Genomic DNA, 12,319 nt, shown 5'->3' on the forward strand with positions numbered 1-12,319 from the left:
ACCCGAGCATGCATTGCTGGATCCTCAAGTCAAGCTATAAGGCAGTAGTTGTCAAGCATCGCTATTTCGAATAACCAAGCAATTGTTTGATACAAAGACTCGTTTTATTGATAATCCGGTACTTGCTCCAAGGTGTTGATACCTTGGAAGTGATACAAAATTTCACACAGTATAGATTCTTAAAGGCTACTTCAAAGACATTGGAAAAGATAGCTCCAAAACATAGCATGCAGATGTAAATTGCAACAAAGGTTCAAAGGGTACTATCAACTACCATTATGTTACTACAACTTCTCCCGGTTCCCAGACATTCCTGTCTTTCTGATAAGATGTATGGATGGGAACTGGTCGGGGGAGGCGGCTCACTTCCAGCATCAAGGTTACTTGCATATTCTAAATCTTCTATCAAGAGGTGAGAAAGGAAGGAAAGAAAAAAGGGGGGGAGGAAGAAGCAAACTTTGAAATGCAACTGTGAGAGAGAAGAATTTAGAGGCAGAGAGGAAATGGCTTCCAGTACATACATTGATTCAATACCCAGAAATATCATGGTTGACAGTAGTAGGCAAATCTTAGCATGCATGCTGAAGGGCAGCACATTAGACTTTCTGCATTTCAAAAACAGGATTGCAGTTGAGCTTGCATGAGTTCAGATCATAGCTGAGAAGCCTGCAGGACCATGAGGAGGGGTCTCAACCAGTGTTCCCTCTAAGCTGAGTTAGCGTGAGCTAGCTCACAGATTTTCAGCCTCCAGCTCACACATTTTTGTCTTAGCTCAGGAAGGATGACCCCAGAGCATACTAATTTGTGCAGTAGCTCACAACTTTAATGCCAGTCACTCACAAATTAGAATTTTTCCTCACAAGACTGCAACTTAGAGGGAACATTGGTTTCAATTTGTAGAACAGCAATTGTTTGGAGTATGATAATTTGAGTGGAAACTCTCTCAATAGTGCCTCTCTGCCTCATTTCAACCAGACATTTTTCAGTTATTATTTTCACCCTATCAGGCTTCGCTGGGTCTGCCATGCTCTCCAGTCTCCTTTCCTGACAAGCTGTAGGAGGAGTCTCAGTTGCTGGGAGAGAAGGGAGTTTCAGCTTCATTGTATGAGACAGTATGCTGGCCTAGATGGATCACTGATCTGATTCAGAGGGGCTCATCTTATGTTCTTAACTCATCTAGGCCTCTTCCTTACATATTCCTCTTCCCTGGCAGCAAGGTAGAGGTCTGGCTCTTCTTCCTCAGCTGTCCAAGGTCCTGCCACTGAAGGAGCCCTTGGGGGTGGCACAGCACCAGGCTCACCAATGTCCCTGTGACATTGGGAGGGGCTCTGTGAGGCATGGTCAATAGAAGCTGGATATCCAGTGAATGCCTCCTTACCTTCCCCACTGCCTAAAAAAGCCTCCTCCTCAGCTCATACAGGTCCAAGAAGGGCAGGAATGCTGCTGGCCTCAGCTGTGGCTCAGCTATGGAGCCTTGTTTCCCTGCTGTGTGGGGTGGTGGGCATGGCCAGTTTAGGAAACACCTCATGGCTCACCTGGTTCTTGCAATATTTCTGGACAAGACTTAGGTTCTGAAGATGCCAGGGCTGCCTTGGTCATAGGCAGAGCCTGCCCCACCTGCCTTGGGATCCCCTTCAGCTATGGCAAGTTTGGGGCAGGGCCCTCAACCTTAGATACATCCACTGCAATCACATTCCTAAGTGTCTGCATTGAAAACAAAACCACTGGTTTTTCATACAGACATTTCTAATGCGGACTTATTTTGGTCCTTTACTTCATTGGAGGGGGAGGGCAGAGGTGTACATATGTCATATACTGGATGTCTAGCTGCCGCACATTTTTTAGGACTTGCACCAGAAAGGTTTCCTACCCCTCCTGTGAGAGTAAATGAGCCATTTAGTAAGCTCTTAGGAGAAAATGAGTCCAGGCGATCAATAAGGAGTATTTTAAGTATGAGATGAACACAGATTATTCCATTCACAAACAATCACTGAGAGTGGCTCTCTGTTGTCTAGATAACAGGGATAGGAAATGCTGAGTGGGAGGGGTCCAAATGGCTCATACTGCAGCATTCTGCTACTGTGGTGGAAACTCCTTCTTGAAAATTGCTTGCATAGCTCAGTGCTGATAGCAAAGTATTTAATACTCTTGTAAATAATTTAGAACCACATGTTAAAAGTTATGTTACCTTTAGTTTGTAAGAGATGAGTGATTTACTGAAAGTACTTCTAACTTAATGCTACTTTGCCAGAAAAGAAAACATGGCATTAATGAGAAAAAGAACCTCAAATGTTCTGTTTACAAAAAAAGTCAGCTAAAGAGTGGAAATTGTAAAGATAGCTGAAAATAGTTTATTTCATACTGGAACAACAAATATACTAAAGACAACCCACCTTTATTGTAATATAGGTGATCTGTTTTTCTTATTTATGCATGTAATAACTTATGTAAGTTAAATTTAAATTTTTAAAAAGGGGGAGAAAGGGAAAAAAAAGAATCACAGTGAGACATTAGAGTCCTTATCTTTTGAGAACGCCTGTTGAAAATGCTGTCAGTGCTGCTACATAGGTCTGATTGCTCTCTTGGGTCTCTTGAAGTTTAATCTCCAGGAAACCTAGAGGTGCGTCTTTACTTGAACATCCATCTAAATACATATGCCTCACAGGGGCATGTATTTAGATGGATGTTCATGATAGTGAACAGGGTTTTTTTTGTAGAAAAAGCCCAGCAGGAATTCATTTGTATATTAGGCCATACCCCCTGACACTAAGCCAGCTGGGACTGCATTCCTGTGCATTCCAGCTCAAAAAACAAAAAACCCTGATCATGAAGGAGGAACATAATGCAGTTTCCATGAATGCATATTATAGGTATTTATGCTTTTGTTGTACACCCTCAACCAAAAACACTGTGATTTTAAATTATGTGACCAGATGCAGTCTGTGGCAAATATAATTAATCCAAAATTGTCATAATCTTTACTTACGAAAGATCTAAATCCAGTTTCTAATCCATTCATGCCTGTGCCCACACAGTGCACAGTAAAAAGGTAAAGGTAGTCCCCTGTGCAAGCACCCCTGGATCAGCATTACTGACCCATGGCGTGATGTCACATCACATTTTCTTGCCAGACTTTTTTTTTACAGGATGGCTCGCCAATACCTTCCCCCAGTCATCTACACTTCACCTCCAGCAAGTTGGGTACTCATTTTACTGCCCTCAGAAGGATGAAAGGCTGAGTCAACCTTGAGCCAGCTGATTCCAACTTCCAAATTCAGATTGTGAGCAGAACTGGGACTGCAGTACTGCAGTTTACCACTCTGTGCCATGGGGCTCCTTGCAGAGTAACCCCCTCCCTCCTTCAAATCTAGGTATTGTTACCCTAGCCAAAATATATTGTTCTTCTGAAGCCTGGATTCTTATGAGCTTCACTCACATATTATCAAAGTTCAAGGGGTAGTTTACGGCATGGACAGATACAAATTTTGCTTAGGCATTGGGTCCTGTGGCAATCACATATGAAGCCCTTCATGGACTCATCCCCTTCTGTTTGCAAGACCAGTCTTCTCCCTGTGCTCCCTTCTGCAGGCACCAACTTGCACATGGGTAAAATAAACAACTGCCCCCACTTGTGCTTTCTCTGTTGTGGCTCCCACCTTGTGGAATGACCTGCCTGAGGAAGTCAGAAAGGCTCCCTCTCTCCTGGCTTTCCACAAACTAGACAAATAGAACTATTCAAGAGTGCTTTTCTTCACAGGCAATAGGGTTGCGCTGTACAAAATGGTTTTGCAAACTTTCTTAGATAAATCATTAGGGGCTGTGGTTTATATTGCTGTCTATAGTTTATTATAAGTAAGATCCGATTTATGTACGGTAATTCCTGTACCACTTGATGTGTCATGTGAATACTTATGCTATGCTTCAGTTGTTTCTGGTTGATCTAGACTTCTAAAATTCAAATGCACTGGTTACCAAATGTCCCATTTTGTTGACCGTACTGACTCACTCTGTGCAATCCACTTTGAGCACCTGTGAGAAAGATGGACTATAAATAAATAAATGCATTTCGATTGCCTAGAAAATCATGCTGTTTCATGAGGATCTGCACCTCATATGTATGTTTTCTGTACCATGGCAATTTATTGAAACATTTTTTTATTTATTGAAACATTTTCAGTGCAGCCTTAAGCAGAGTTATACCCGTTTAAATCCATTGGCTCTGCACTGTCATACCCTGCCCTGCTGAGTGCAATGGAGCAAGACAAAAACGCTTTTACAACAAAATTTTAAAGAATACAAAAATCAACAACTTCGAGAAAATCAGCCCTCAGTCAAGTTACACAGCCCTCAACAGAGCACCCTTTAAACTTCAATAGCCTTTGACAAGAATGGAAGGACTCTTTGAAGCCATGAGCAGAGCAGTAATCAAAAAAAGTTGAGTGAATAGTGGCAGTGCATGCTGTTTGCCGTGAGGGCACTACAAGGAAAAGCTGTTTGGCCAAGCAAAGTTAGCACATGGGCATGGACAGCTGCCACACTGGAGTCTGTATAGTGCTACTGTGGGCCTGCATGTGGGCTATTATTAGTGCCAAACTAGAGGAGTTGGCATAGCTGCTAATGGATCTCCTGAGGGTATTTACTTGAGTGCCCCAATTTGGATTTGGCCAATGCGTTGTTGGGTGAATCCTTCCACCAATGCAAATAATGCCCTACAGCTGAAGTTTGTTCCATTGGAGGAAACATTGGTTTCCTGTACATTTCCCCTTCAAGGGTAAATAGCAGTTACACAAGACTATTAGAAGTCAGGAAAATGCCACAAGGAGAAATAGGTTAAACCTCCCTCTCCCCACATTGTAGGTCTTATTTAGATTTCTGGTTGAGCTTACTATACCTGTTTAAAAGTCTGGGAGATCTGTTTTCTAGTCTCCTAGTATCTTGCATAGTTTAATTTTCTGGGTTTTTTTAATTTTCATGTATAAATTCATAAGGATCTGTGCCTCCTTGGCTATTGTTTTAATAGTACAGAGGCCTGGATGCATGTTTTTATAACAGTTTGTTGCCAACTATAAAGACAGGTTGGGGAAGGCAATGGCAAACCATCCCATAAAAAGTCTGCCAAGAAAACGTCATGATGTGACATCATCCCATGGCAAAGGGGATTATCTTTATCTCTATAGATCCAGGTGGGCAACTGTGTTGTTCTAAAGCAGTAGAACAAAGTTTGAGTCCAGTGGCACCTTCAAGACCAAAAACATTTTAATCAAGGCTTTTGTGTGCACGCACACTTCTTCAGATATAATGAAATGAAAGAAAACCATTCAGACTTATAGACAGTCACAGAGGCTGAACAGTAAGTTAGCACATAACATTTTGAAGATATTTTAAGATATGGGGAGACAAAACAGGAATAACAAGTATATAGGAACAACAGCTATATGGATTTAATTAAGGGGGAACAACATCTAAGCAACAAATATGTCAAGATGGGAGTTAGTAAACTGAGACTTAATTGCGACACCCCATTCATCTCCTCTCAAGTCTGAAGGTACCAAGCAGCATTTCCCCCCTCTTTTGTTGGGGTGGGGTTGCCAACTATGATCTGTAATCAAAACAGTGAATTGTGGAATTGCTTATAAGAGCACAAGTGATTAATTAGGATTTGGGCCCAGATCTACCTATGTATTGAATTTCTTTATCCCACTTTCCCAAGGAGCTCAAAACATTTTATCTGGCTCTCCCTCGTTTTTTTCCCTCACAACCAGCCTGTGAGGTAGGTGAAGCAGAGAGTAACTGGCCCACAGTCAAGTCCATGGCACAAAGCATTTGAACCTGGGTCTCCAAAGTCTTTGTACTGCAGCAGAGCTGTTGTCCAGTGAAGTTCATCCTGTGTTTTTGTGTTCTAAGTTCCCATGTGATCTGCAGCGGATAACTTTGAGCCATCTCTATGTTAAAAAAAAAAAAAGAAGCTCTGTAGAAACTTTTCCATTCTCAGTTCCAGATTACGTCTGTGTTGGGTACATTTATGTATCATTTCTGACTAGTAGGACTGCCAACTGGCCCGAAAACAACCGGCCCAACCTGCCTGTCCTATTCTTGCGATCAGCAAGAAAAACAACATGACCATTATTTCTAGCCGTCCCTAATGTCTGCCTTTCAAGATGCACAGCTGCATGGTTGGTCGAAAAGTTGGCAACCCTACCAACAGACAGGATGACCCGCTGCAAAGGAGGCCAGAGTTCTTGTGCCGTTCATCATATCCGTTTGTGCAACCTTCCTCGGCCATGGTACATGCATGCCAAATGACGCTTGTCCCAAGCCCTGTTCCAGAAATCCGTATAGACGACCCAGGCCCTTTGATCAGCGAGGCGCGGTTAGGGAGCCCCGGACCCCTCGTGCTGCAAAGACGCCCTGGTGCCGCCGACCTCGAGCGTGCGGAGCTCTAGTCTTCGCACTGCTTCAGCAGAGCAGCTCCAGCTTGCGGTGTAACTTAACCCGAGAGAGAATTGCATGAGAGTGAAGCATGCTTGTCGCGAAGCAGAGCAGGCCTCGTGTGCTCTCTGGGTGCTTGGCAGCCGCTACCATTACCCAGACGCCGGCTCGGGCGCGTTGCTGCCTGCAGCCAGACGCGGCTCTGCTCCAGTCACTCTGCAAAGCGAGCCAATGATCAGTCCTTCGCCAACGCCGGGGAAGGCCCCGGCAGCGCTGCTGGCGAAAGCAATGCGGCACCCCTCTGGATCCCCGGCATGAGCGCCTTGGAGGATGGACACGATGTCTTTCAAGGTGAGCCTTTCCCCGTCCACTCTAGGGCTGGGGTCTCCGGCAGCCCTCCCGCGCCTCCTTTTGCAAGCACTGCAGAGGCGGTCGCGGGCCTCAGCCTTCCCTCTCACCAGTGCAGCTGCTGAAGTAAGACCGGGTGGACGGGGAAGCAAACAGAACGGCGGCGGCGTGGAATCACTCAACGAGAGTCGGAAAGTAGCGAGTTTGAGCCAAACGCTTCCTAGTTTAAACTAAACTGGATGGCCATTTGTATTTACAAGAGGGGGCGGGACGTCACGTCCTTCTCCTTTGTCTATGCAGACTGGTTATGATTTCTGAAGGGCGAGGTAGAGAACTCTCTGTACATGCTCAAAAGCATTGTTGCCATAGCGCAGTGGCGCCGTAGCGTAGACCACTGATACCGCGGAGAAATGTTTTGAGAGATGCTTTACCGCAGACGTAAACAGCCGAGTGCATGTTTGAGGAGTGCGTTTAAAGAGTCTGCTAGGAGTATTTTGGTTATTATCTCTCTCACACACACTCAGTTTCCCACAATATATTTAGCAATGATGAGATGTTACTTGCACATTATAAAGTTTTCATCAAACTGCACAACCTGTAGTGGCTTTGGCCTTCTTGAAGTTGCTAATTATATTAAATATGATATGGACCTATCACTGGTGAGATTTTAAAAAATTAAATACCTTATAGTAAAGGAGCAGCAAAAATCCAGTTGCTTTTAGAAAATGAAAAAAGATGCTTGTTGCTGGAGTATTTTAACCATTTGCAGTTAACTTCACTGAAGGAGGGGCTGAGGCTCAATGGCAGAGCATCCGCACAGCATGTGAAAGTCCCAGGTTCACTCCCTGCCAGTGTTTTCTCTAAGCTGAGTTAGCGTGAGCTAGCTCACAGATTTTTAGCCTCCAGCTCACACATTTTTGTCCTAGCTCAGGAAGGATGACCCCAGAGTACACTAATTTATGTAGTAGCTCACAATGCCAGTAGCTCACAACTTTAATGCCAGTAGCTCACAAAGTAGAATTTTTGCTCACAAGACTCTGCAGCTTAAAGGGAACATTGCTCCCTGCATCCCTAGTTAAAGAATCTGGTAGTAGTAGGTGACGTAAAGAAAGCTCTGCCTGAGATCCTGAAGAACTGAAGTCAGTCTGAGTAGACAGCACTAATTGTGATGGAACAGTGGCATGACTCAGTGTAAGGCAGCTTCATGTATGTTCATATCTTCAACCTGGAATTGATTCAGTGTTTCTAAAATGTTCAGAACTACTTATTTTATTTTCACTATGTTTGGTTCAAAAGCATATTGTATAGTTTTATAGTTAGCAAACTTGGGGTGGGGGTTGAATTAAGATAAGACTGGGTTATTGGAATACTTTAAATAGCTGAATTCATTTCTTAAAGAGAAAGAAGGATTACAGTTGATCAGAACACAAGAGATGATAGATTAAATAATCGGGCTACTTTCCCTGGTGGGCATTACATTCTATTGTTGATACATTTTTGTTGGTTTATTTTAAGTGACATTGATTTCCAATTCAGAGTTCAATAATTGCATTTTTGTCTTCATTCTGCATTGTATTGTGCTGTTGTTGTTTTTTTTAAAAATGTTCCTTTTTATAGTTATGCATTTTTAATTATTGCATTATAGTTTGGATGACTTGATGATAATTAGTAACCCATCACTGTGGTTTTTGTTTGGTATACTTGACAGATGTGCCTGGAATTTTTCTCCAACCTTAAGAATGTTATGCCCTTTAGCTTTTGTGGGAGGAACACTGAGACAGCCAGAAACAGTTGAAGCATTACATTTAGATAGAGACAGCAAGAGAAAACTGAATTGGCTGAACATGAAACAGTTTTTTTCAGAATCTGATGTGAGATCAGTGTCTGTGATGGTTTTGAGGAATCTACTTCCTTCCAATATTTGTACGGAAATAGATTTGAAAGACACTGAGGCTGGGTCCAAATAAATGGTCACATGGGTAAGGATTCCCTCTCTCTGCTGCCGGTCTCCTGTCCCCTCAAGAAATGCCACTCCTGAAGGTGTGGGATGCTTAATGGGGGCAGGGCCCTTCTGTGGAAATCCTTCTTTTGTGTGTGCAGAAATTCTTTCACTCATGGAACAGGAAGTGTTGATTAAACTGATGTTTCTTGGGGAGGGGGGGAATGATATAATTGATCTACAGTGGAGAAAATAGGAGCCGCATGCTTATTAGAATTAGTGTCTTAGCACCAAATAGAGCATCTCTTTAAAAATTATCTTAAAACAAGTATAACAGCCTGGAAAGTTTTTAAATACAACTGAAGCCATATACAAAGACAGGAGTCCAGTTGCAGAGTACCTAGTTGGAGGGAGGAGGAATTAAAGATATTTGTGAGGTTGGTGAGCAGCTGACTCTTGGACTGTAGAGCATTGTAATCAGAAGCTGAGAATCAACAGGCTTTGTCTTGAAGCCTGCCAATAGGGATGATGAAAAACAGGAAGAACCATCTCTGGGACCAGAAAACTGTGAGGCGAGAGTGCATCAAGAAGCAGGTGGTGTCCTGGAAGAAACCAGCTGCAACCTGAAGCTGTGGTGAGGAAAACAGTCCTTATAGATGATTAACCTGTGACAATGGCTTTGAGTATCAGTTCAGGCCCCTACAGTGGGAGTAATCCAGAAGCCCATGAGTTACAGAAGCAAAATGAACTGGGATGACTCTGAGATCTTTCTCAATATAAAAGGTGGGGTGATGGAGAGAAAGGAGAATTACTGAGCTAGCCAGCCTGAATAGATCAGTCTGGCTGACCAAGAGTGTCTTCTCTCTAAATAAAGATTTGGTGCGGGCATTAGATCAGCTTTTTGGGCAAGGACATGTCAGAGGGAGACAGGAAAGCAAGAAGAAGAGAAACCTATTAAAAAACCACCAGATGACTTGAAGTCTATGACCTGGCATCCCCAGATACCTGCAGAGCAAAGTAGAACAGGGGTGACCAGCGGTAGCTCTCCAGATGTTTTTTGCCTACAACTCCCATTAGCCTCAGCCATTGGCCATGCTGGCTGGGGCTGACGGGAGTTGTAGGCAAAAAACATCTGGAAAGCTACCGTTGGCCACCCCTGAAGTAGGATATGAAGATATTGGATTTATACCCCACCCTTCACTCTGAATCAGAGCAGCTTACAATCTCCTTTACCTTCCTCCCCCATAACAGACACCCTGTAAGGAAGGTGGGACTGAGAGAGCTCTCATAGAAGCTGCCCTTTCAAGGACAGCTCTGCAGAGAGCTAGGGCTGACCCAAGGTCATTCCAGCAGCTGCAAGTGGAGGAGTAGGGAATCAAATCCAGATCTCTCAGATAAGAGTCCATGCACTTAACCACTATACCAAACTAGGAAATTTTGGTAAAGATCCTCTGTGTTGTGGGGCAACTTGAGACTTTAGTAAACACCAAATCCTACTCCACCCAAAGCAACAAATTACAATGGGTGAATTTTAGCATCTGTATATCTAACAGACTATGGTGATCTCCATGTGAATTAAAATCTTTGCAAAATGGGGCTTGCCCAGCTTGGTTTAGGATTTTGCAAACTCAAGAAAAACTCCAGGTTTGCAGAAAAATTCAAATTCTGTTTAAAATATTGCAGGGTGAACACTTCTGGAAATGGTATAAGTGCATAGACAGCTGTTATGCAGAACACAAAACAAAAAACAACAATAGCACAGTTTGGAAAGTACATTGGATTGTGATAGCAACTCCAAATCTGAATGAATTTTATTAGTGTCTTTATATTCAATTCTTTTTCCAAGGAACTCAATTTGTCATAGATAGAAATCCATTCCTCCACTTAATCATCACAGCAAACCTGTGGGGTAGGTGAGGCTGAAAGAAAGCAGAAGTTTGAACCTAGATCATCCCAGTTCTATTGTGATGCTTTAACCACTATAGCACTCATGTGAAAACATGGTGGTGATGACTACCAGAGTAGAGTTGAAAGAAAAAGCTAGAGCTGGCTGGGTGACTTCCACAACAACCTGCTTCTTCCTCCCCCCTTTGCTGCTGTGGTGAAAGTGGAGAGGCAGGCAGGAGTCAGGTGAGACTGGAGGATGGACAGGGAGAGGGCACAAGTCCAGCATGAGGGAAGGGAAGAGTAAGTGGTGATAGGAGCAGCAGCAGGGGGCTTAGCAAAGCCACAGAGGGGGAGGAAGCTGGGCAAGGGATAGTTAGGGAGGAATGGGATTTCCTCTTCCCCATGCATCCTCTTATTTGTTTCTAACTCACACAGGGTGTGTTGTAGTCTAATCAGGTGCCTGATCTGATTAGAACGAGAAATAAAATTTACGAGAACTGGCAGTGGCAAAATGTTAAGTTGATTACTAAGACATCGTAAGTCTTCAGTGCTCATCTGGAAGATGCTAAACCTTGTCACACGAATATTGTGCTTTTTGTTGCTCAGTAATGCAAGGAGTGCCTGTCAATACTACTCAAAACATGGTGAGCTCCATCATCATCATTATTAATCCAAATATATTACAGAAGTGAGAAAATGATTTATCAGGGTAGCACACCAATTTGTACAATAACAACCTGAATTTGAAAGAAAATAACTAATGCTGAAAGGAAATCCTGGTGGTATGATTGCATTGTTTACCCTAGCCACTTCCTAACTGTGGCAGTTGCAGGCCCACAGGGGAGCTGGCAGAAAAGTTGGGGGAGTACAACAAAGTTGTTTCCTTTGAATGGGACTGTGACGGTAATTAACGGGTTAACAAGAAAACTAAGGACTCATAGAGCCTACGTCAGTTGATCTGAGGGTAGGGGCCAGAGTGCTCGGAACTCTCAGAGGTGATTGACAGCTAACGGCTGAGGGCAGTTAGTGACAGACGGAGTCTGAGGGAGACTGCTGAAGAGAGCAGTTGGTCTGAGAAGGAGCTGAGACAGCAGCTGAGGAGAGTCTTCGAGAGAAGCAAAGCTCACTGTTCACTCTACAAGGACAGCCACGGGACTGTGTGTGTGACTAGAGAAAAGTCACAGTAAAAGACCTGAGAGGTCACAAACACAGAGACACTTCTCTTAAGAGCTAAAGAGGTGGTTGAGGGAAAGATGTAGGTCTAGAAATCTGAAGGGCTGGGAGAAGAGACACCAGTCGACTTAAGGGACTTGGCACATTATACCCAAGAGGCCAACCCAGAATAGTGTTGGAGAGTGAAAGCTGTATGATCTGTGAAACCTGAGAGACCTAAGTGAATTTGATATTACAAAGCCGGAACTACAAAGAAACTGTTAACTGCTTGAGATACAATATAGCCCATGTATATATTTCCCATTCCCCAGTTGAAGACGGTGTGTGTACATTAATAAATTTCTGTGGTTTACTTTAAAGTTCTCTGGTGCCAGTATATTGGGAAAGCTATCAAAGCTGCTGTGGTCCCCTACAAACTGAGTTTATATTCATCTGAAAGCAAAACAAAACCCCCGAAGAGACTAGTAGTGAGAAATCCATATTACACCCACCCCTTGCGTTTCATAGTCGTGAGGTAAAATTCAAAAGGAAGAACTGAGGCGG

General features: G+C 43.4%; 1 protein-coding gene across 1 annotated transcript in view; it reads left to right on the forward strand.

Annotated features, from left to right (window-relative positions):
* The first annotated feature begins 6,347 nt into the window (after nt 1–6,347).
* ANKRD29 (ankyrin repeat domain 29) overlaps nt 6,348–12,319 on the forward strand; it is a 38,569-nt gene continuing 32,597 nt past the window's right edge. The window contains exon 1 of the mRNA XM_060243906.1: nt 6,348–6,780. Within this exon, the coding sequence (XP_060099889.1) occupies nt 6,760–6,780 (21 nt within the window). The 5' untranslated portion in view covers nt 6,348–6,759. The remainder of the gene's footprint in view (nt 6,781–12,319) is intronic.

The sequence above is a fragment of the Heteronotia binoei genome, chromosome 7 (genome assembly GCF_032191835.1).
Source record: "Heteronotia binoei isolate CCM8104 ecotype False Entrance Well chromosome 7, APGP_CSIRO_Hbin_v1, whole genome shotgun sequence".
Lineage (NCBI taxonomy): Eukaryota > Metazoa > Chordata > Lepidosauria > Squamata > Gekkonidae > Heteronotia > Heteronotia binoei.